Below are 23283 nucleotides of genomic sequence, written 5' to 3'. Positions count from 1 at the left end.
TATGTAGCAGACATGTGGTGTCAAGGCCCCCGCCTCTGTTCAGGGATGGTTTCTCCACCTTGACATGAATCGCCTCTTTTCAAGCCTGGGCGGTTATTTCTATTGGTGTTCCTGTTGGGCTTGGCTGCTGCTGTTTTGACAACTGCCCAGTCTGGGTAGCCACATGCTTTCAAAGCTCCTCTGAGATGTTTTTGCTCTTTGTCTTTGGACTCTGTATCAGTTGCCACACATTCTGCCCTGTGGTGCAGAGTTCTAATGACTCCCAGTTTGTGTTCCAGCGGATGGTGGGAATCAAACAACAGATATTGATCCATATGAGTGGGTTTCCTGTATACTTCCGTCTTCAAGTTACCCCCTCTTGGATGCATATCATAACCACCCAGAGACACATAGTAGGCAAAACATAGTCATCCCATATGTAGCTGGAGTGTCAGAGAAACTCAGGAGGATTTTCAACAAACACCACATCCCTGTGTTTTTCAAACCTAGCAACACACTGAGACAAAAACCGGTACACCCAAAGGATCCAACACCAAAAGAAAAACAAAGCAATGTGGTATACGGAGTCCACAGATCTATACATTGGGGAGACAAAACAACTGCTCTCCAAGCGAATGGCTCAGCATAGGAGGGCGAACTCTACAGGGCAAAACGCAGCTGTCTTTCTACACCTAAAAGCCAAGGGACACTCCTTTGAAGATAGCAAGGTCCAAATCTTGGATAAAGAAGACCACTGGTTTGAATGAGGCGTGAAAGAGGAGATTCATGTCAAGGTGGAGAAACCATCCCTGAACATTGGTGGGGGCTTTCAACACCTCTGTGAATTTCTTCAAATGTCACCTCTTTGAAGAGTTACAATGTGCCATTGTGATTGGATTAGTGGAAGAGTTTATATGCCGAGAACTTCCCACAACAGTCAGTTGAACTGAAGAAGCTGCTCGGATGAGTAGTGAAACGTCTTCATTGATTACACAACAAGACCAGTTGTTTTTTGATTTACCTATACTAGATATTTTTACTGTGGTAATTTCTATTCCAAAAGTGACAGTATTACTATATCAAATCACAATAATGGAATACCCAGTTCTTTCAGCACAATTGCATTGCACTGTAGAGATGGATTCCAGCCTGATGTTAATTAATACACACTGTCTAATTACCTTTGTGCTCTGACAGTGTTACATAATGTAGGCAATCCCTTGAAATTACTCACATACATAGTGTAACATTATAATACATGCTCTGAGAAGAGATTCGATTTCACAGCTCTGCTCAAAGCACAATTAAGAGGTAATATGATTTGGAATGTTAAAACTGAGAATAAATAAAAGGGCAATTTTTTGTACCAGATACAATGAAGCAGGTGGATATATCAAAAAAATTATCTTAAAACATTGGCATTTGATTACAGCAGACCACATTTTAAACCAGTTGTCTATTGATAAACCCAGGGTGTGCTTTAGGAGGGCACGGTCCATCAAAAACATGTTAGCCCCATCCAGGATTTGAGGATATAGGAGACATGATGCACCACAACACCACTTTGGTTTAAAAGGGACCTTCAAATGCCAAAAGAGTAGATGTTGTGCTTGCTCATTTGTTATGCCCAAAAAATATATAAGCAATGAACTTCCTAGAGTAGATATTTTTACTTATTGTTCCTCTATTTATGTTGTATATTTGATTGTATGTCCTTGCAAAAAAACGTACGTGGGTAGAACCAAAATAACTGTAGGAAGGTGAATCAGTGAGCACATCCGCAATATCCGGATAGCTAAAATGAACCATAGTGTTTCCAGACATTATAAAGAGAGCCACAATAGTGATCCTAAGGGTACAATGCTTTTAGTTCTTGAACAAATTCCTGCCAGATTTAAAGGAGGAGACAGACTTATTAGGCTGAGGCAAAGAGAGACCTTTTGGATTTTTGAGCTGAATAGTTTACAACCTCATGGTTTAAACATAGACTTAGACTTGGCAGCTTTTTAACTTTTTTCGGTTGTGGCTTTCTTAAACTTTTGTGGTTTTGGTACATGGGGTGTGGTTAGTTGGCATGGGGGCCCCTTGCCTTATTGTAAAATGGTTTCAATATAGGTAGGTCTATAGTTTAAGGTATAGTTGGCAACATTGAGGAGAGCAGTTCCATTGCCCTATTTACATACGTACGTGCTTCTGATTGGCCATATAATGTTTTCAATTCCATGTTATCTTGAGAGTATAATCCATTTCTGGGGCACATTAATTTTAAATAAATATGTCTGCACTATCATATATTTCTTCTTTTCATGAACATTGCGTTAATACTCTAGGACACCTTGGAGTCAGCACCAGTTTGCTTGATGTGTACATACTTTGAAAATCTGGTGAGTAGGCAATTTTACCAGAGGTGGACTGATTTACCATTCTTGGTCTAACTTACCTGAAGGGTCTACAGCACATGGCACTTTTTTAAACAAGTTTTACATAATTAACACAGCACAGTTTGTTGCACTTGGCACTTTAATATACAAATTTAAGGGTACTGCACCATAGTATCCATTTTTGCGCTTCCCTACAGATATTTGTTTTGTATTGGAGAGTCCAGCAGTGTGGACCAGTGAAGGGCGGCTGCAATCAAGATTCTTTACACCAGTTGAAGATTTCACAATTTAAGCGCTGAATGAACTTTGTTTGTATTTAAGGTGCTAAGTTGTAAGAAGCAATGAATATCAATCAAGTTTGGTATTTAGACAGGACAGCGTTAGAGGCAATCATTTAATGAAAAGAACAAAGAACATTGTTAGATATTATACATTATATATATATATTTATATACAGGCAGGGGTCAGTTCAGGCAGCAGGATGGCCAGGTCAGTGGCAGTCAAGGGTCAAAAATAGAATCTCAGAACAGGCTTAGAAGCACCCAGGAACTATTAAATAACCTTTATGTTGGGTAATGCACATTTGAAGAGTAGCCCTTTAAATATTTGAAATTCGTGCCATGCCTAATGACGTCAAGCATCTGCGCTGAAATAAACAGATACGAACGTACGTTCTGGAGCATGTCAAGTAGGAAACGGCAGGCATCACCACATCTTCTCACAATACCTGTATACCAAACGCAGGCAGCAGTGTATTCAATGGGCAGCTGCATGTCTCTGTGCTCAAAATAAAGTGCAGAGATCTGCAACAGGACCCAATGAAAGCAGTGAGCAACGCACAATTTATTTTGTACTTTGCACAAGCCTTAGAAGTAACAAAAAACACCTTGTAGTGTTTTTGCACATTTCTTCTCCCTTATATTTGTTGTTTTCTATTATGTTGGTCCATATTTGGCTGCATTTTAGCTCTATTTCCCAGTGTAATATATATATATATATATATATATATATATATATATATATATATATATATATATATTTATATATATATATATATATATATACACACACTGGGAAATAGAGCTAAAATGCATATATATATATATATAGATGTATATATAGTCAAATACAAGAGTCCTCTGCACTCAAGTGCAGAGGACTCTTGTATTTGACTATATGTATTTTGTGGTCACAGCCTCATTGCACCCCCGCCTAATGGTTTTAAAAAATAGTGGTGAGCACAACTTTCCCTTGTTTGTTATAGTATATAGATGTATATATATATATATATATATATATATATATATATATATATATATATATATATATATATATATATATATATATATATATATATATATATATATATACAATACATTTGAATGCAGTGCAGTATAAACCTAAGGAGATCATTCACATTGCTCATTATTACTGCACTTTATTAAAATGCTGGTATTGTACAAACCACTAAAAAAAATCACGAATGTTTTATATTTATATAACATAATTGTAACGATATCTCAATTTGTATAGCAACAAACTTTAAGATAAGTTAACTACTGGATTATTGGACCAGTAAAAGGTACGGATAAACTTGTTGAGATACAAATCCTTCCTGTTTTAATGCCAAGAGCTAAACAAAGTCTTTCACATATTTAATAATGAAGATATTTAGTGTATAGGCCTTTTTGTGCCAGCTCAGCCCTAGAACATCTGAGATCAGGATTGATTTACCACAAATGACTTCATTAATGCCAGGGCCACCTATGAGATGTGGTCAGTGGTTGGAATCGCTGATTCAAAAACTTGTTTCCAGGTAATATTTGCCAGTTTCAGACATTTGTATCTCTAGAGTAATATACTTTTTGAATTATAGTTTACCACACATTACTAATGTGTCAGGGCTGACTGTTGCACTCAAAAACTTGGATTTTAAATATTTTAGTTTAAAAAGAACATGGAGTAAAAAGATTGCATACGTTTCTGCTTACGGTTTTAATCATCTGTTTTTTCTTGGCTTTATTAATCCATTTAATAATCAGTCTGTTACTAAATTAGTGGTATGAGTAGTTCTAAATGGCATGTGATTCTATACAAAGGGGAGGACAAAAAGTTCATCATTCAAGGCCATCTCAAATGTGATAGAACTTATTCTACCAGAGATTTGGAAATCTGATTTCTCTATAGGTTTATTTTGCAGCTGCTCGGATGAGTAGTGAAACGTCTTCATTGATTACTCAGCAAGTCCAGTTGTTTTTAGATTGACCTATACTAGATATACTATGACCTGGATGAATGAAAATCTTCACAGTCATAATGCAATGAGTAGTCAAAACAAGAAATGTAAAAATAATCACTTTTTAGGAGAATTGACCTTTGCTTTGAGAAACAACTTTCATTTTGGAAAATTAATAATTTTTCTTAGTGAAAATCTATTCATGACTTCCATTTCAGAGGAACCATCATTATTGTTTACACTGCTTACTTGTGCACTCAGCGCGATTCGCTGCCAACTAATACATTTTTCCAAAATGGATGCCGGCGTAAAAAAAAAGAAGGATGCCGGTGTCAAAGACGAGACGACATTTCACAAACTTTTCGACGTTTTCGGAAATTTTTCGCCGTTTTGCGAATTTAGCAAAATTTTCCGCAAAGCGAAACCGCGCAAATTCGCCCATCACTACTTACTTATTTAATAATCATGTCCTTTATGAGACTGAAGCATCAATTCACAGCCCAGACACCAACATCTCTGCCTCTTTCACAGTCTGCTACATCTTTCATGTAAGTTTGGAAAATCTCAGTCTTTTTAAATAGGAGCATACCAATGCAACAGACTTACGTGAAGCAGCTGAAACAACACAACAACTTCCTTTAATTCATTGTGTTTTTCTTGGTAGCCACTGGTTTCTGCTCCATATGTACTGGAATTTAATAGTGCAGTTTATAGGAAACATACAAACACCTTTAAACTGTAATATAATTTAAAATATGAGTCATTTCTGGTTTAGCAATTACAGTTTTAGCATCATATATATCATGTATCATGATATCATATAGTAATAGACCTTCCACAAAAGATTCACCTACTTTAGATTGTTAGCTCTTTTGCACAGGGCCCTCTTTACCTCTTGCATTGGTTGTTTTGAATTTTGTATGTAATCTGGAAACACCCATTTATAATACAATGCTGCAGAATACATTGGCACTTAATAATAATAAAATAAATAAACAGCACCAAACGAATAATAATAAACATTTTTGACAAATGCTGCATTTGTTTTCAGTTGTACCACAAGATTTTAGATGCAGTTCTGCTGAATGGTATGGGCCAATCTGAATCCTGCAAAAACTGTGAAATTCTGAGAAATGTCAGACGAAATCCTGCAATCAAAAATAATAGTCTATAAGTGTAGGCTGAGCTGGCTTTATGGAGGTGAAATTAGGAGCAATTATAACACAATCACATTATCATGTGAACTTGTTACAGTTTAAACAGCTACCTGCATTTTCTTAGCTTGACTTTTACCAATGGTATGCTCCTTAGAGACACTTGGATGTCAATGGTAATCATATTTTGAGTCAGTGGAGCTGGGCAATGCTCCATGAGATGTGCTGACTGGCATATGCTTCTTAACCAAGATCATCAGATAATGTAATTGCAAGTTAAAAGGCCCAGGGGCCATGGTTATGGGCTGTTCAATCTAGAAGATAAATTCTTAGTTGCACTGCCAAACAAATTTGTACTGTTAGATACAGTTTAATATAGGCTTCTCCTATGCCAAGAGAATTTATTTGTAGGGCAGAGCCATGATTGAACACTGACATATCTCATAGTCATATGGCCAATGCCACTTGTTTCAGTTTACTATACTCTAAAAATGCATTTAAAGTGTCATGATACCAAGTTGGTACAGGTAATCGAAAATCATATGTTAAATAGCAATACTGCACCCTGGCTGGACATTGGGAGTGATTCATTTACAAATGAGAGAGGGCAAACCGGAGCACTAGGTAATGATAGATATTGCATTTACAATTCGCGAAATGGTGACAAAGTCGTGAAAAATTTGTGAAAAACGAAAATTGACGCCCGCGTCAATTTTGACGCCAGTGTAAAAATCAATGGGTGTCCGAATAGTGTTGACGCGCAGCAATTTTGACGCGAGCGACCTTTCAGACGCGTGTCCAAAATTTTTTGACACCTGCAAATTTTCGATGGAGTTTCACAAATTAATTTGTTGGCGGTGAAATGCGGAAATTCGCCACAAACTCATGCCAGGCGAATTTATTCGCCCATCACTATTTAGAATTTATATTTAAAGTGGATTAGAGCAAGCAGACATTTAAAAGTGATTCTATTATCTTTCCAAGTCCACATCCAGCTCAAAAAGTCACAAAAAATATGTCTGGCCAACAGGATATTTGCAGAACAGTCCCCCTTAAGACCATGAGAAAAATACCAATTATAACACGGCATTTTAAGCACATAATGATCTGTCATACTGGTATGTAAAAATGTTGATTCAATGATCTCTTTTCATAATGTAAATCCAGGCTAGAAAGATAGACTACTCTGCAGCTTTACTACCCCCTGCTGGCTGATTAATGGCTTGATCAATGCTCTTTGTGCAAATCCATTCATTGACTATTATAACAATCATATATCTGACATTCCACATGGGATGGTTAGAATGTCCTGTGAGCTTGCCCTTCACTCTACGATATAGCTCCCAAGGCTACAGATAAAAGTGAATCATGGGAACCATAAATAAAAATTCGCTTTTTTCCATAACGGCAAGTAACAGTCTGCACTTTACACCACAGACTTCTACATGTGTTTCACTGATTTAATCTGCAGACGTATTTCTGGGGCCAAATAACAGTAATGCTGCACAGTCCAACCAAAAGAAGTGCTTAGGAATCTGCATTGCTTTATAAAAACTGACAAAAAGCCAGAAAAGTGAAAAAAATGAATATAAGTGCAGGGATACTAATATATAATTAGAGAAAACCCTTTTCAATCTTTGAAAAGAGTTTAAAAGAAACTGTTTCACTGGTGTCCATTGAAAATGCCTTTACCAGTGCAAGCAACATGGTACCTTCCCTTGGTATAATTACTGTATACAGGGAAGAAATACACTGTGGACCCAATTAATTATGCTTTTTAATGTTTTTAGTAAAGGGCATGAAAAAAGCATAAAAAGCGTGATCTGGAAATAATGGGGAAATAACCAAACTACCAGTATTTATATTAAGGACTCTACTTCTGTTCTGGGAGTACCATGCAGACAAAGAATCATGGGAAAATGGGTGTAATGCACATTGCCCATTGGATTGTACCCTATGGGACAGCACTCTGCACTCATCATAAGAAGCATAAATAATGTAGCTATGCCTTTCTCTAAGTATAGAGCAAAGCAACGTAAGACCATTAAATGGGATGGCAGTTGGTAAATAATTGTAAAAATGTAGAGACTGCTCTCTGGAGCAAAAAAAAAAAAAAGTATTTTTTGTTTACTCCTGTACCAAGGAGAGTCTTCCAGGAGCTTATTCTATTTTCAGGCTGCCCCTCCAATTAGAAGATTACAAATGAGGGAGCTGTCCATGCATTGTCAATTTAAAGCACAGGAATTTGGAGGGAGTAGCATGTCTAGATCCAGTGTTGTGTTTTAACAGCAGCTGCAGATGTCCTCCCTCTTTTGCTGGTTTTGTGCCCTTGTCAATATGGAAGCCTTTTCTTTATTTACTTTAAATTTAGGTGCCTTTATATGGCTAAGAAATCTTATATTATAGTAAATTGCAAATGTGCTCATAGTAGCATTCAACAAACAGTTTTTTAAGTTTTGACTTTAGGTCTCTACAAGTTAGGGTTGCTAGGGTTTCCCATCGCCCTTTCCAGACAAGATCTGAGTTATGTGAATCTATGTGTATGTGTGTGTGGGGGGGGTTGTAATGGAGAATGCCGTCCTCCAGGTGCCCTCAGCAAAAATCTGTCCGGCCCATCATCCCTGCTGTGCATTTGCATGATTGGTATGATGAGCAGGGCATTGCTGGTTGTGGGTTCCTATGATGTGGTTTTGGCGGGAGTATGGGGATCGGGGATCTGGGTTTAGTTTTCAAAGTTATTGTTGTAGCACACCCTTGAGTGTGCTTTCGCTGTGAATTTCAGGCTATGTGTGACAGGCCGAAACTGCTTAAACTGTACCTTAGACCCCCAGTGTACCCGTGCAACTCCCTGCAACTCCTGGTACCTGGTGTAGGCCGATGCAGCAGAAAATCAATCCAACACTGGTACTGTGCAATCAATGTAACTACTTTATTGGAAAAAGGAAATAGCAGAGGAATCAATCATGCATTAGACTCTTCAGCAGATACAGACAAGTCCTGATGCAAAGTGTTGATACATGAATAGAATTGAAAGTTAACACACCACTCTCGGAGGATATTCTATTGGATCTCACCCTCTCTCACTGGGTGATAAATCCCTCTCAGTGGGCAGTTCTAGCTGTCAGGATTTTCCCTTGGGGTCTTGTATCTTGGCTTTGATTTGGTCCTCACCTCACCCTTTCTGGGGTCTTGGATCTAACTCACCCTTAGAACAAGTCCCTAGGCTAGTGGCCCAAATGCCACGGGGTTCTAATCCCACTTTTCCTCCTCGTTGGAGCGATGGCTGCTCACTACACAACCTAACTCAGCTTTCACTCCTAGAGCGACTATAACACAATTAAATCCAAACACTGGCTGTACCTAATCTTGTGCGGGACCAGAGCCCTGGTCCTATAGTACCTCCCTGGAAGGCAACCCAGGGGAGAAAAGGCCCCGAACCCTTATTATCTTTCCTATTTATAAACTCCCTCACTGCTCTCTAGTGGCGGTTTACTTTAACTGTCCCAACTAAACCATGGGGTCTCTACATTGTCATATGATTATGGGATTTTACCAGCAGCAATTTTCTGGTGCTTTGTCATCCACAGGGAGTGCAACTTCTGCAGGTGACAAAGCAACATGTGAGCTATTACCCTTAACCAGAACTTTAAAAGCAATTGCCTAGGACCCAGAAACATGTTGGGGATAACTATATTCCTAATGACCATCAGTGTCTACAGTATATCCTTTTCCGACTATCCAACTAAATTCCTTGCATGTAAGCTTGAACACTGAACCTTTAGTTAGTTCTACTTCCCTACGTTATCATTAGATATGCAAGTAAGAAAGCAATATTTATTGTACAATAATATATGCCCTGTCAGTTGGAATTTTCTAAAGGTTTTCCCTCCTATTAAAGAAGCTTTTGGAAAAACTGAAATTGACAGCAACTGCTCAATGAGCGTGGCTATTATCTGCTATCATTTCCAACAGAGGAATAGTGTTAGTGTGCCCATACAGTGGTACATTAACTCAAATCTGAGACCTCTCTACTCTACTAGTCAGGGCTTGTTTGCACCCAGGACTCCAGCATGTGTCTGTAGCACTCTTTCAGACAGGGAGTCCACCACAAACACCCCAGAAGTGAAACAATCCTTCTTGGCATCCATGAGTGGATGGTGCAGCTGCTCACTAGGATCAGGATATAGGAAGGCTCAGATTTTCATTACACATAGCTGTATATCAGAGGGGCTACACCCAAAGTATTCATTTGGGCAACAAATGCAAGAGGGTTAGCATCCAAGGATGTAACCAAAGTTGTTTGCAAGAATAAATATTTGCAGGGTGGTATTAGTCAAATGATTCCTGTTTGCAAATTGTTTTATTTACAACCCTTATTACATTACTACATATCTGCCCCAGTTACTTTGTGTATTATGCTGCTGTGAGTGTCTCAATGTAAGCAGGCAGCTGATGCTCTGTTGAGATTCTGAGATGTAGCACAAACAGCAGAAATGCTTTGGTGGATGTTTGGTCAACAGTTACCTTTTCACAGCACTGGTTTCTGCCACAACTTTACTTGCAGACATAACACCCACTAGCATGGCTCTGTCACAGAGGTTCATGTATTACCTTGTCTAGCCAGCAATGCTACACATGGACACCTGCAGAATATACAAATACTGCAACTGCTTTCTTTTAAATATGGCTCAACTAATGTGTTGGCAAACTAGAATTTTAGGAGGTAAAGAGAAAGGACCCATGTTTTCAGTTGTCTTTCAGACTAAGTATTAGTTCAGTAAGTTCAGATGGGTGAGTTTCAGCTTGTAACCCCAAGGCTAATACTTTTCTCTGGAGCACAAGTATTGATTCAGGTACATGATATACAAACAACAGATACAGGTTGGAGATCTGTGCTCTGCACTAATTAAAAGAAAAGGGTGTAAGGGTCATTTTAATGATATATATTCAAAATGATCCTGATGTTGCTACTCACAGTCAGAGAGGGGCATGCATTGCATACACTGAGATGGACATTGGGCATCATACATGCAGTACCACTAGTCATGGAGCTACTGGATCCATTCAGGCTCAGTGCATTTCCATAGTCACACAGCAATGAGGCTGAAATTATTGGGTAGTGCAGGTCCCTCTAAGAATGATAGAAGTGTGAATGGGGAGCCCAGTCTGAGGTGCAGTTAGGGTGAGATGTCAACTTTGCTTGTCAAATTACTCTAAAGATGGCCTGATTTATGACATCTGACATTCTGGCTGAACATAACTGAACACTCAGTTACAGATGTCACAGGTCCAGTGTCAAACCCAATGGAATAAATTCTAAGGTCCTCAACTGCTAAGTTTTTTTTTTTTCAGAAAAGAAAGCAAAGTTAAGGAAAAGATAGTAAAACCTAAGCACGTGACCCATCCAAGGTTCACTTTTGCCAATTTAGTGGAAAATGCCTCTGTTTGTAATGATGTCAGATAATAGGCAAGCTGATTTTTGCAGTTGTTGACAATTTCAGTTTTTCCAAACGCCTATTTCAGTAGGAAAGGGAAACACTTTTGGGGGACACACCAACCTAGAAGCAAGGCACCTGGAGTGAGCTGACAGTAATTTGGAGCGAACTGATAGGACTGCCTCTGGGAACCCCAGAAAAACTGTATATTGGACTCAATACGCAAAAACCCGTGAGGGTAAATGTGAGTGTGGATTTTTTAATTGTTTTTAATAGTTTTAAATAAATGGTTTTACACTATTATCGCTTTTACTCCTGTTTGGGAACTCGGAAGGAGCAGCGAATTCAGAAGGAGTGACCAGAAGGGTTTTCATGTTACATGCACCATACCACGGCAGTGGTTTGTAAGTAGGCATTTTATACAGAAGGTGGAGGCATTTTATCCTTGGGAAAGATCTTTTCATCCATACAGGGAAAGCACTTACCTCTTTTCCTCTCACCTGTATTGTCATTTCATACCCTCACTAGTAGCTTTACGAAGGAGAGGGGGAAAACACACTTATTTAACATCCTAGTGCACGCACAGGGTGATATTTTATATTTTAAACATATTGCACTATGCTTCTTTTTTATTTCTGTTGCCACAGGCGCTGACCGCTTCCTATACATATCCCCTCTGGGGGTATATATATATTCGAGTGAGGAAAGGGAAAAACCTGGGAACTTCCAACTGACAGGGGATATATACTTGTAGATAGGTACTGTAGATAGTTAACAGAAATGCAGAGAAATAGAACCAGCTGTGATGTACAAGAGATAGTGTACAACCTCACATGTAGGGCCTAAGGTATATAGGTGGATAGAGGGAGTAGGATATAGAAACTGATGGACATTGGTATAGTTATTGGTGGTGGTGGTAGGGGGGTCAATCTATAATTTGTTCTGTAGTGTACTTTAACACCGACATGTCACCGGGTCCTAGGTCATTGCCTTTTAAGTTCTGGTTAAGGGTGATAGCACACAGGGTGCTTTTTGCCTGAAGGAATTTACACTCCCTGCAGGCAAAAAAAGCACCAGAAAATCCTTTTCCATGGCACTGAATGGGAATTGCCATGAATAAAAGGTTTGACTCATATAATCATGTGAAAATGCCTTTAAAAACTAATTTTAATCAGGAATTACCTGTCCCTAGTGCCCTTCCCTTCTCCCTAACCACAGCAAAGAGACCTGCCATCACGAATGCCCTGCTTACCACACCACACAGCAGGGTGCATTATTTCTTCTATTTTTATTACTTCTGTAGTTACTGTCTACTGTCTCCCCTTTACCCAACTGCAAAAAATAAATACCCCCAGGATGGCCCTCCACCAAATACTGATCTTGAAAACTTGGACAGGTTGCATGTCTTCAGGTGCTCTGATGGAAATGTGCACCATATGCCTTGCTTTAAATGTACATGGTTGTGATTGCTGCCAGAGAGCAGAGGACTGTAACACAAATGTCTTATCATGTTGCCTGCCAACCCTGCTGTGCATTTTCATGATTGGTGTGGTAAGTGTGCACATGGATTTTAAGTGCACATATCAGAGCACCTGAAGACATGCAGCCTGTCCAACTGTCCAAGTTTTCAAGATCAGTATGTGGTGGAGGGCCATCCTGGGGGTATTTCTTTGCTGTAGTTGCATTAAGGGAAGGGGGGGGCAGTAGACAGTAACTATAGAAGTAGTGCAGAAATGATGCACATTTAAATTATGTTTTCCTTGTCTGTAACCTGCCTTGCTGTCAGTTACTTGAGTTTAGGCACCGACACATTATATACTGTATATATAGAATATAAATATCACACTATAAGGCTGATAATTCAGATTATTACTCTGACACCAGTTCTGACACCAGAGCAATTTGCAAAAGACTGTAATAATCAGCACTATAGCATCAGTTTACTGTACATTACAGACAAACCTCATTTTTTGCTTGACAATTTGTGACAACCCGTAAGCTTGGCTTCTCAGCAGCTTCCCAGAGCAACGCTGAAATCGGAGATGGTGATGAGCTCCTCTCCCAACTTTCAAAGCCTGGATCGTTATTGTTATAGAGATGCTGTAGCTGTAGACTGGTGCAATAAGTTTAGTATATAAAATATTGCATTTGCAGCCATGTTCATATTTATGGTTTAGTTCACATTAAAAAGGGGCGAATGGTTCCTTTACTATTAATATAGTGCAGCCCATCATGGCATGCAACATTAACTAAGTGACTCCTGTGGAGATTTGGTGCAATCTTCTGTGTGTTTGCCTCATAATACACTGTTTCTATGTGAACAAGGGTCCACTGATGATATACATTAATAGTACAGACTACCAAAGCCACTCTTTCCGGCTGAACATGAAAGTACCAGCTGTAATGACAGAACTTTTACCTCCTGCTCTGGTTGTTACAATGGAATTAATTTTAAAAACTGTAATGCATACCACAATAACCCAGCATAGAATCATTGTACTGATCTAAAGAGGAATTCATTTCAGTACAGATATAACACTTCTTGCTCTGAGCACAGCACAGAAGTTGCATACAGGTGTCGCATGCAGGAGCCCACATGTACATGTCACTCAGCACAGCACTGACTGCACTCACCTTACGCTTCACGGAGCGAACTGCCTGGCACACGTTTTGCCGAATCTCCGCTGCTGCCCCGGGTTTCAGGAGGCTCTTGGTAAATCTGCGAGCAGGCTCCATTAGAAGCAGAGCAGGAGGGGGGAGAGCGGGAGCTGTGGGACAGAGGGAACTGAGTGAGGGGAGGGGGGGGGGCAAGTGAAGGATGGAGAGGGAAGTGAGGCGATGCAGCACACACACACAAACACACACACTCATACACACACACACACACACACACACACACAGTACAGCAGGCAGAGGGATACTGGTAATCAGCAGGAGGGACTTTCACTCACACCCAAGAACCACTGCTGCAATGTTACTCAGAGTTCCAGGAAGTGGAACTTGTTCTCTTTCTTTATTATTGCAGAGGCTGCCTGGCAGATACTTGTCAAAGTTCAGTCACTATAATTCACCCTATCTCTATCTAGCAGCCAGTGATAGTCACAGTCAGAGAGGGCTTGCAATGTGCAGTATTTACTGAAGTGGCGACTAGAAAGCATACACACCATATTACTAGTCATATTGTTGCATTCCGTCAGGCCAAGGCATTTCCATAGCCAGGCAGCAATAGGTCTGAAATAATTGGCTAGCGCAGGCCCCTGGAAGGGAATCAGAAGTATGAATGAGGAGCCAAGTCTCAAGTCTAGGTAGGGGTGAGATATGTGAGAATGCTTATTTAGCCCCTATATATTCCTAGAAACCCATAAGAAGCCTAATTAAGGTAAGAAATTAATGAGAAAATCCATTTGTTCTACTAGATGCTCTTGGAACTTTGGCATATACAGTAATGTTTGCATACAGGACCACCCAGGCCCAGATTTGTGGAAAGGCCCCTTAAGCCCAGGCCAAGGGCTGTATGATTTTAGGGGGGTGGCATGCTGCCCAAACACAAGCAAATTGGTTTTGAAGCTCTAGGGCTACTCATGAGATACAATCGTTTTTTTAATTTCCCATGCCTCAATGCCCAGTGCTCCCAACCTGATGATGAAAATGTATGCATGAGAACTAATGAAGGAGAGGGGACAGGGGTAACAAATGGCAGTGGGCCTAGGGATGCCCGTTATGTAAATCCGGCCCTGGGACCACCATAAATTATCATATAACTAAGCCCTCTCCCTGGGGGCCACAATTATTATTTTAGTAAATAGGGCTCCAATAGAAAAAAATGGCCCTAATCCACCCAGATTATTCCCCAATTATACCAATATTCCACCCACCATAAACTCAGACCTGCCCACTTCTGCCCAAGGTCCACCCCTTTTCACAAAATAAGTACTGCACTTTTCCACCTCAAGGTCCTCTCTTTCACATCCCTCTGAATGCAGTACCCCCTGTAGCCAACATGAGGCAGTCCTGTTTGCTTTTATCTGTTACTTAAAGTGGCTATACATGGGTCGATTTAAGATGGCAACTGGGGTCATTTAGACTGATTTGGAAGCTTATCTGCACATGTATCGGGCCACCCGACAAGCTTCAGAATTCAGCATTGCAGTGGTTGAGGGGGGCTGCATCACTAGTGTGGAGAGTGCAAGTGCTCTCTGCACTAGAAGAGCTGAATTTCCAATTTAATGACTGGGATTCCAGCTCTTAAAGTACCAGTAGTGACTTTTTGCTGCCCCTGCTAACATCTATGTGCTGCCGTCTGAGGCAAAATTCTTACCTTGCCTCATGGTAGAACTGAATCTGGTTACTGTCAATTCTATTCACACAATTTCCCTAACACAATCACTCACTCATTCTTACCTCAGTCACCCTCACACATGGAGTTCCTTCTTTCTTATGGGAGTCAATAGGCTAAAGCTATAAACAGGGTGACCTGAATCATGTGCAACCTTTTACCCAAGGAAATCCTTTCTAACTTTCAGTTGATCTAAAGCAGTGATCCCCAACCAGTAGCTCGTGAGCAACATGTTGCTCTCCAACCCCTTGGATGTTGCTCCCAGTGACCTCAAAGCAGGTGCTTAATTTTGAATTCCAGGCTTGGAGACAAGTTTTGTTGTATAAGAACCAGGTTTACTGCCAAACAGAGCCTCAATGTAGGTTGACAATCCATATAGGGGCTTCTAAACGGCCAAACACAGCCCTTATTTGGCACCCCAAGAACATTTTTCATGCTAGTGTTGCTCCCCAACTCATTTTACTTCTGAATGTTGCTTCGGATCCCTGATCCAAAGGAAGGCAAAAAATCCCACCTCTAGCCTTCTCCAATTTGCTTCAGATGTGGAAAAAATCCCTTCCTGACTCCAAAATGGCAATCGGACCAGTCGCTGGATCAACGTGGTGCTAAGGAAATTATTACCAGTAATCTGTTAAATTCACCCTTGTCAAAAAGGAATCCATACTGTTCTCGTTGTTTCTGACCTATGCTATATAAGATTCATTCATGTAACCGGTCCACAAATATTTTTTCTTTACACTGCATTTAGTCTTCATTCACACACCTTATGTTTACTCTCCTTAACTGGGGGGGCACCATTCATACACCTTTCAAATATATTTTTACACACCGTTCACTTTTTGTGGGGGGGGGGTTGAAGGATACTGTAGGTCAGGGTTGTAACTGGGAAAGGAAGAGGAGAGAGTTTTATTTTTGTTTTTTTTAAACCAAGATATAGGATGGGGTTTAACTGGAGGAAAGGACAGAGGGGAGGTAAAGGTTGGGATAGGGAAAACTAACAGAAAGATTAACTGTGGTGGGCATAGCATCTTTTAGCAATTTTGGCCTCACAGGTGCAGATGATATGGCCAAAATAGATGGACCAATAGTGATGGTTAAGTGACCCGATTGCTATGGACAGGTATGGTCAGATGCAGTCGATGCTGATGGCAGATGGAATAGATGGTAGAAGGAGCAGCAAATATTGGCAAAGCATGTGACAGGGTCAGATGAACAAGGCAGTATTGATTATGGAGGCAGATTGCTGTTGGAGGTTATGGAAAGGACTTATAAATCTTACTGAATTTGTAGGTGTAAAAGATGATTGGGCAGATGATATAGCAAGATGAAGAAGATGTACACATGAATGGAGTAGATGCCAAGGCCAGGTGGAGTAGGTGATAAGGAAAGGTAATATAGATAATCTGGTAGTCCCAAACTTTAGGGAAGTAAGTGGATTCTGCACTAGGCCAGCCATCTTTGGCTATGGATCTGGCCCTCAGCTACTCGGGTGCTGCACAAGTATCTAGAGACTCCCACTGAGATGAGGGAGGGAGACTAATGTAAAAATCACCTCGTTAGGCTTTTACTCCTTCCAGCTGGGACTCATGTAGGAAAGCCCTTGAATGAGATTGTCCTCTGATGGGTTTGTCCATGAATGATGGTGTGACCTTATTTAAATCCTCAGTTGATTCCTGAAAAACAAAATGTTTTTGATTAATTATAATTTTTCTTTTGGATTACAAAACTACTTCCCCCCTCCCCACCAATTTAGTTGTGCGGTAAGACTAACCCCTCAGTAGCTGTAACCATCAAATGCTAGAGAAGAGGTGGTGGGTAAGTAGTGATGTAGTCTTAATGTAAAGAAGTGATTTGCCATTCTGTATTCTGCAGTTATGTACTTACAGGTTCTGGCTGAAAAGGTGGTGGTATCCAGGGTCGGACTGGATGATTGGGGGCCCACCGGATTCCAAACCTCCGGGCCCCTCGGAGCGCCTGACATGCATGCGCAAACACCACGGGTGGCGCGCTTGCGCGAAAACCGGCGCATATGCGTCAAAGCCGCCGCCCAATTTTTTTGTGGGGCCAGCTGAACGGGGAGCAGGTCTGGGCTGGTGGGGGCCCATTGGGTTTTTTCCTGGTGTCCCGCTGGTCCAGTTCGACCCTGGTGGTATCCTCATGCTTTCCAGAGCCTCCCAATCAATGGAAGCATAGAAAGGATTTAGCTGGATACTTCCATTCATGCCAAGGTGTTTATGAGCCTTCTTTTTCAGAAGCTAAAGATAGAAAAGAGCACCATAGAGTTTGTCTTTCCAAAATATAGATAAACATGTACCCCATATTATAAAATATACCTACAATTAATGGCTATAAAATATATATTAGAGATAATGAAACACTATTTTTTTATTAGATGTCATATGTTACAATACTCATTTGGGTAATAAATGCAATGCAAATGTATTATCAGAAGAGATAGAAAAACCTACTGATGGGGAAGGCAGACATAATATCTGCACAGCAGTATCTCTATAGTTATGAGCAGATCCACCCTGGAATGTTAGGCTGATGTTTGAGGATAGATTGTTTCACTTTGGTCAGGTCACGTCCATCCTGGAAAGGGCATTTTCTTGTGGCCATTTTGCATAGTGTAATGCCAAACGACCACCAGTCCACAGCTGCAGTGTAGTCGTAGTCTCGTAGCACCTTGATAATAAAGATTAGATTAGTTACCAACCTATAAACGGATCTCTGTGCAGTTCTCCATATTAAGTATATGTGTTTATGAACCTGAGATTTGTTCTTAGTTCTGATCCCATGCAAGTTAATAAAGTAATGAAGCGTGGTGCAGAGAGAAAAACAAGAGATGGCCATTCTGTAATTCTGAGGTTTCTGGATAATGAGTTTCCAGATAACAGATCCAATACCTGTATTAGTTTTTTTTAGCGCTTCACTCAGAACTTTTTTGTTTGCCGTTTTTAAATTCAGATTTTTTTAATAAATTCAATGAAAATTTTTGGGTTTTGTGAGTTCAGCTGTGGTTTCAAAACCTCTAAAATCACTAAAACTGGACCTTTAATAAATAAGCCTCCAAGGCGAACATCCATGTAAAAATATTACAATCCCCGTTTCTTCACTGTCAGATGGTTTAATTGACCACTTGGATATGTTTATGAGTTTGGTGGAATTACTATCAACAATTTATTTCTTAATGGAGTTGTTCACCTTTAACTTAACTATTAGGGGCAAATTTACTTAAGGTTGAATATCGAGGGTTAATTAACCCTCGATATTTGACTGTCGAAGTTAAATCCTTCGACTTCTAATATCGAAGTCGAAGGATTTAGCGCTATTCGTTCGATCAAGCGATTAAATCCTTTGAATCGTTCGATTCGAAGGATTTTAATCCATCGATCGAACGATTTTTCTTCGACCAAAAAATACTTAGGAAGCCTATGGGGACCTTCCCTATAGGCTAACATTGACTTTGGTAGCTTTTAGGTGGCAAACTGTTTTTTTCTTAAAGAGACAGTACTTTGACTATCGAATGGTCGAATAGTCAAACGACTTTTAGGAAGTCGTAGTCGAAGGTCGAAGTAGCCCATTCGATAGTCGAAGTAGCCAAAAAAACCATTCGAAATTCGAAGTTTTTTTTATTATATTCCTTCACTCGAACTAAGTAAATGGGCCCCTTAGTATGTTGTAAAGAGTGATATTCTAAGACAATTTGCAATTGGTTTTAATTTTTTATTATTTGTGTTTTTTTAAGTTACTTATCTTTTTGTTCAGCAGCTCTCTAGTTTGAAATTTCAGCAATCTGGTTGCTGGGGTCCAAATTACCCTAGCAAACATGCAGTGATTTGAATAAGAGACAGGAATATGAATAGGTGAGGCCTGAATAGAAAGATGAGTAATAAAAAAGTAGCAATAACAATACATGTGTAGCCTTACAGAGCAGAGTCACTGACCCCCATTTGAATGGAACAAGTCAGAACAATAAGACAAATCAGAAAAAATCAGAAAAAATGAAAACGAATTGAAAAGATGCTTAGAATTATCCATTCTATAACCTATTAAAAGTTAACTTAAAGTTAAACCACCCTTTTAATGAATATAATCTGTATTAATAGGGAAATTTCAACACTAACTTTGCTTTCCTGGAAATGCATGGCGGTAATTAACTGAAGGGTTATTCCCATGAGTGAGTTCTGAAATGGATGGCCAGGGAACTATATGAAGAATGAAAGCTCTCAAACTCAGTAAATACTTTGCCACACAGATCTGAATGTACAGTGCAGTCATAGCTATGTAAATGTATTTTTTTTGCTTGCCAGATCAGAATATACAATAGAGCAGCTGTTGGGCTCATACGTTTTTTATTAGCAAATGTCATTGTACAATGCCGATGTGGCTCTGCAATTGTTTTGTCAATTCTCTTGCAGTATCTTCCTGGGACAAATGGCTTGGAAATAGAGGGTTAATTGGTTCTTATGTTGTATCAGTCCTTCTTGCCACCCCACATACTGTTTGAAACCAGGAGGGGGGGGCAACTTACTTATTCTCCAGGGTTTAAAGCACGCTCCATGTATACAGATATGTAGCTGCATGGTAACCCAGGGTTAGACTGGGGAGTGTGAGGCCACCAGGGCTGCCCATATTCCCTCTGGGGCGCCTGCCGCTCAATCACCCACTACCAGTCCCTTGCCTCCTCCCCCATGCACCTTATAATTATTTTTGCTGACTCCAAATGCATTAAAGTCAATGGGCGTTTGTTCTTATGGAGACTTTTTTGTCACTGCAAATTATTGCCGCAGTTTCATGGAATTTTGCCACTAATCCATGTCTGGCAAAAAAATTCGCTCATCTCTAGCCAACATACAACTTGACCCAGGCTGATGGGGTGATGCTGCATGATACAAGTATCCACCAGCATTCTAGCTCAGGAATTTGCAACTGTCAGTACACCAGAGGTAGAGAACTGCAAAGACCAACACCCAAGAGTTTTGTATGTACAGGCAGTCCCTGGGTTACGTACGAGATAGGGACTATAGGTTTATTCTTAAGTTGTAGTATGTAAGTTGAAACATATACATTTACTTATTAAATGCAACTTAGACAGATGTTTGTCTTAACATAGTATTTATTATTACCTTTCTGTGCTTATTTATTTTTACCTTTCTGTGCTCTGCATCAGACAACACACACCATAGGGGATTGGGGCAGGTGGTTTATTAAAGCTAAATGCTAATAAAAGTAAAGCAAACCACAGTATGTTACTGTAACAGCCCCCCGTCTGTAAGTATGAGTTGCATGTAAGTCGGGTGTTTGTGACTCAAGGACTCCTTTTATTTGAAGGGGAGGTTACTTATTGTAATTACTTATTGTAATTGTTGGGGCACTGCTATATTTGTGTCTGAATGTAGATGTCGGTACAGGTATGGGATCCGTTATCAGGAAACCCGTTATCCAGAAAGTTCTGAATTACGGAAAGGTTGTCTCCCATAGACTCCATTATAATCAAATAATCCAAAATTTTAAAAATGATTTCCTTTTTCTCTGTAGTAAGAAAACAGTTGGTTGTACTTGATCCCAACTAAGATATAATTAATCCTTATTGGAAGTAAAACCAGCCTATTGGGTTTATTTCATGTTTACATGATTTTCTAGTAGTTTTAAGGTGTGAAGATCCAAATTACGGAAAGCCCCGTTATCCGGAAAGCCCCAGGTCCCGATTATTCCGGATAATAGGTCCAATACCTGTACTTCATTATTGTCTCAATATAGGAACAGGGCTATGTTTGCATTTGAACATAGGTGTTGTTATATCTGACTATAGGAAGAGGTACTATATTTGTATATCAATATAGGAGGCAGCTATTGGCAATAAGCATTAAGGATTCGGCCAGGATTCGGCCTTTTTCAGCAGGATTCGGATTTAGCCGAATCCTTCTGCCTGGCCGAACCGAATCCTGTTTGCATATGTAAATTAGGGGTGGGGAGGGAAATCACGTGACTTTTTGTTACAAAACAAGGAAGTAAAAAATGTTTTCCCCTTCCCACCCCAAATTTGCATATGCAAATTAGGTTTCAGATTCGGTTCAGAATTCGGCCGAATCTTTCGCAATGGGTTCGGGGGTTCAGCCGAATCCAAAAAAGTAGATTCGGTGCATCCCTAATTATAATTCTTTAGTTTTACAGTGTATCATGTATTGCACAGAGGTTGTGGTACAGAGAGAGAGAGCGGTTACATCTATCTTAATAATAAAGTATAACCACAGAACAGAAATACAGGAAGATGTGGGGAAGTTTAATGCCATAAGCACACATAGCTTAAATATTCATGTGAGAAAAAGGAAGCAGTTAAATTCAAGTAAAATTGATAAGCAAGCACGATTGGGTGCAGTTTTTCTGTCTGGATAAAGGAAGTTTTATGTTTAATCTTTTTTAGATAATGCATGAAAATGGTAAAGTATATTTGAGGACATACAATAACAGGTATAAAGGGAAAATATGCTCAATGCAAAAAATAGCGAACAAGTGAATAATATTCCTTTACATATATAAAATATAGGTGTTGCCTACCCCAGAAAGTATTAAACATCCCACACCCACCATGGAAGAAAGATTGTGGTGTTCAGTGTATATAATAGATTAGGGGATTGATACTTTCCGCATTTATTGTGCAATCCCATAAAGTTTGGCCACTAATGTGCCCCTTAGTTTATAGAGGGAGTAATGCTCCTCTTCCTGGGTCAATATCCTAATAAAATATTAGAAGCGGCATGCCACCCAACTGCTTTCTGGGGAGCACTGGGTACACACAGCTCCCCAGCCAACACTTCTGGCTACTTAACCCTCTGGTGTCTTAAAGGACAAGGAACGTTAAACTAAAGAAGTAGGCTAGACATGTTGTACATTATGTTTTGAGCTTCTGTACCAGCCCCAGGCAACCAAAGCCCTTTAGCAGTAAAGCTATGTGTCTCAAAAGATGCCCCAGTAGCTCCCCATCTTCTTTTCTGCTGATTCACCGAACATGCTCCATGGTGCTGTCAGTTACTGAGCTTAGGGACAACTCACAATATACAGTACACATAAAATATAAATGTACATGGCAGCACAGCAACCAGTGCAATTAGCATCAGAATTTAATAATCAGCCCTGTAGCATCAGCTTATATTACAGGCCAACCTCATTTTCTGCATGATAATTTGTGACGACCCCTAAACTTAGCTTCTCAACAGCTGCTCAGAGCCCACTGAGCATGTGAGTGTCACAGACACTTTCCAAGAGTTTGAAGTCCTGGATCATTGCTGCTATTGAGATGCTGAAACTTTAGGCTGGTGCAATAAGTGCAGTATATAAAACATTGCATTTTTTGCCCAATTCATTTTTAGAGTTTAGTTCTCATTTAAAGGGGTGACTCAAAACCTAAAGAATGGGAATATATATCTGTCATCCAGGATATATCCCCTCAAACTTGTACACATATTATAGGCTCTCTCTAGGCTCAGGGCTATTTAGCTGAGCAGTTATGGGCTCCACCAAGAAGTATTAGAGAGGCTAGGTCCGCAGTGGCATTGTTGCCCAGAGAGGTAATCAGTGTGTAGGTTCTAGGGGCTAAAGAGTTCCCTGCCTGGGTTCAAGAGGAGTCCTAAGAGGATATACTGATTGTTCAATGACATTACTGCAATCTGTGTTATCTCAGTGATCTCCTTTGGGCATTGTTCTCAATAAACAAGTTCTGGTTAAGTTGGAAGACCCACTGGCACCCATTCTTGTAAGA

General features: G+C 39.9%; 1 protein-coding gene across 1 annotated transcript in view; it reads right to left on the bottom strand.

Annotated features, from left to right (window-relative positions):
- dock10.S (dedicator of cytokinesis 10 S homeolog) overlaps window positions 1–13979 on the bottom strand; it is a 153407-nt gene extending 139428 nt beyond the window's left edge. The window contains exon 1 of the mRNA XM_041563861.1: window positions 13820–13979. Within this exon, the coding sequence (XP_041419795.1) occupies window positions 13820–13921 (102 nt within the window). The 5' untranslated portion in view covers window positions 13922–13979. The remainder of the gene's footprint in view (window positions 1–13819) is intronic.
- Window positions 13980–23283: the final 9304 nt, after the last annotated feature.

Source organism: Xenopus laevis, chromosome 5S (genome assembly GCF_017654675.1).
Source record: "Xenopus laevis strain J_2021 chromosome 5S, Xenopus_laevis_v10.1, whole genome shotgun sequence".
NCBI classification, from domain to species: Eukaryota; Metazoa; Chordata; class Amphibia; order Anura; family Pipidae; genus Xenopus; species Xenopus laevis.
Note: the sequence above shows the minus strand (reverse complement) of the source record. Positions and strands in the feature narration are given on the sequence as shown.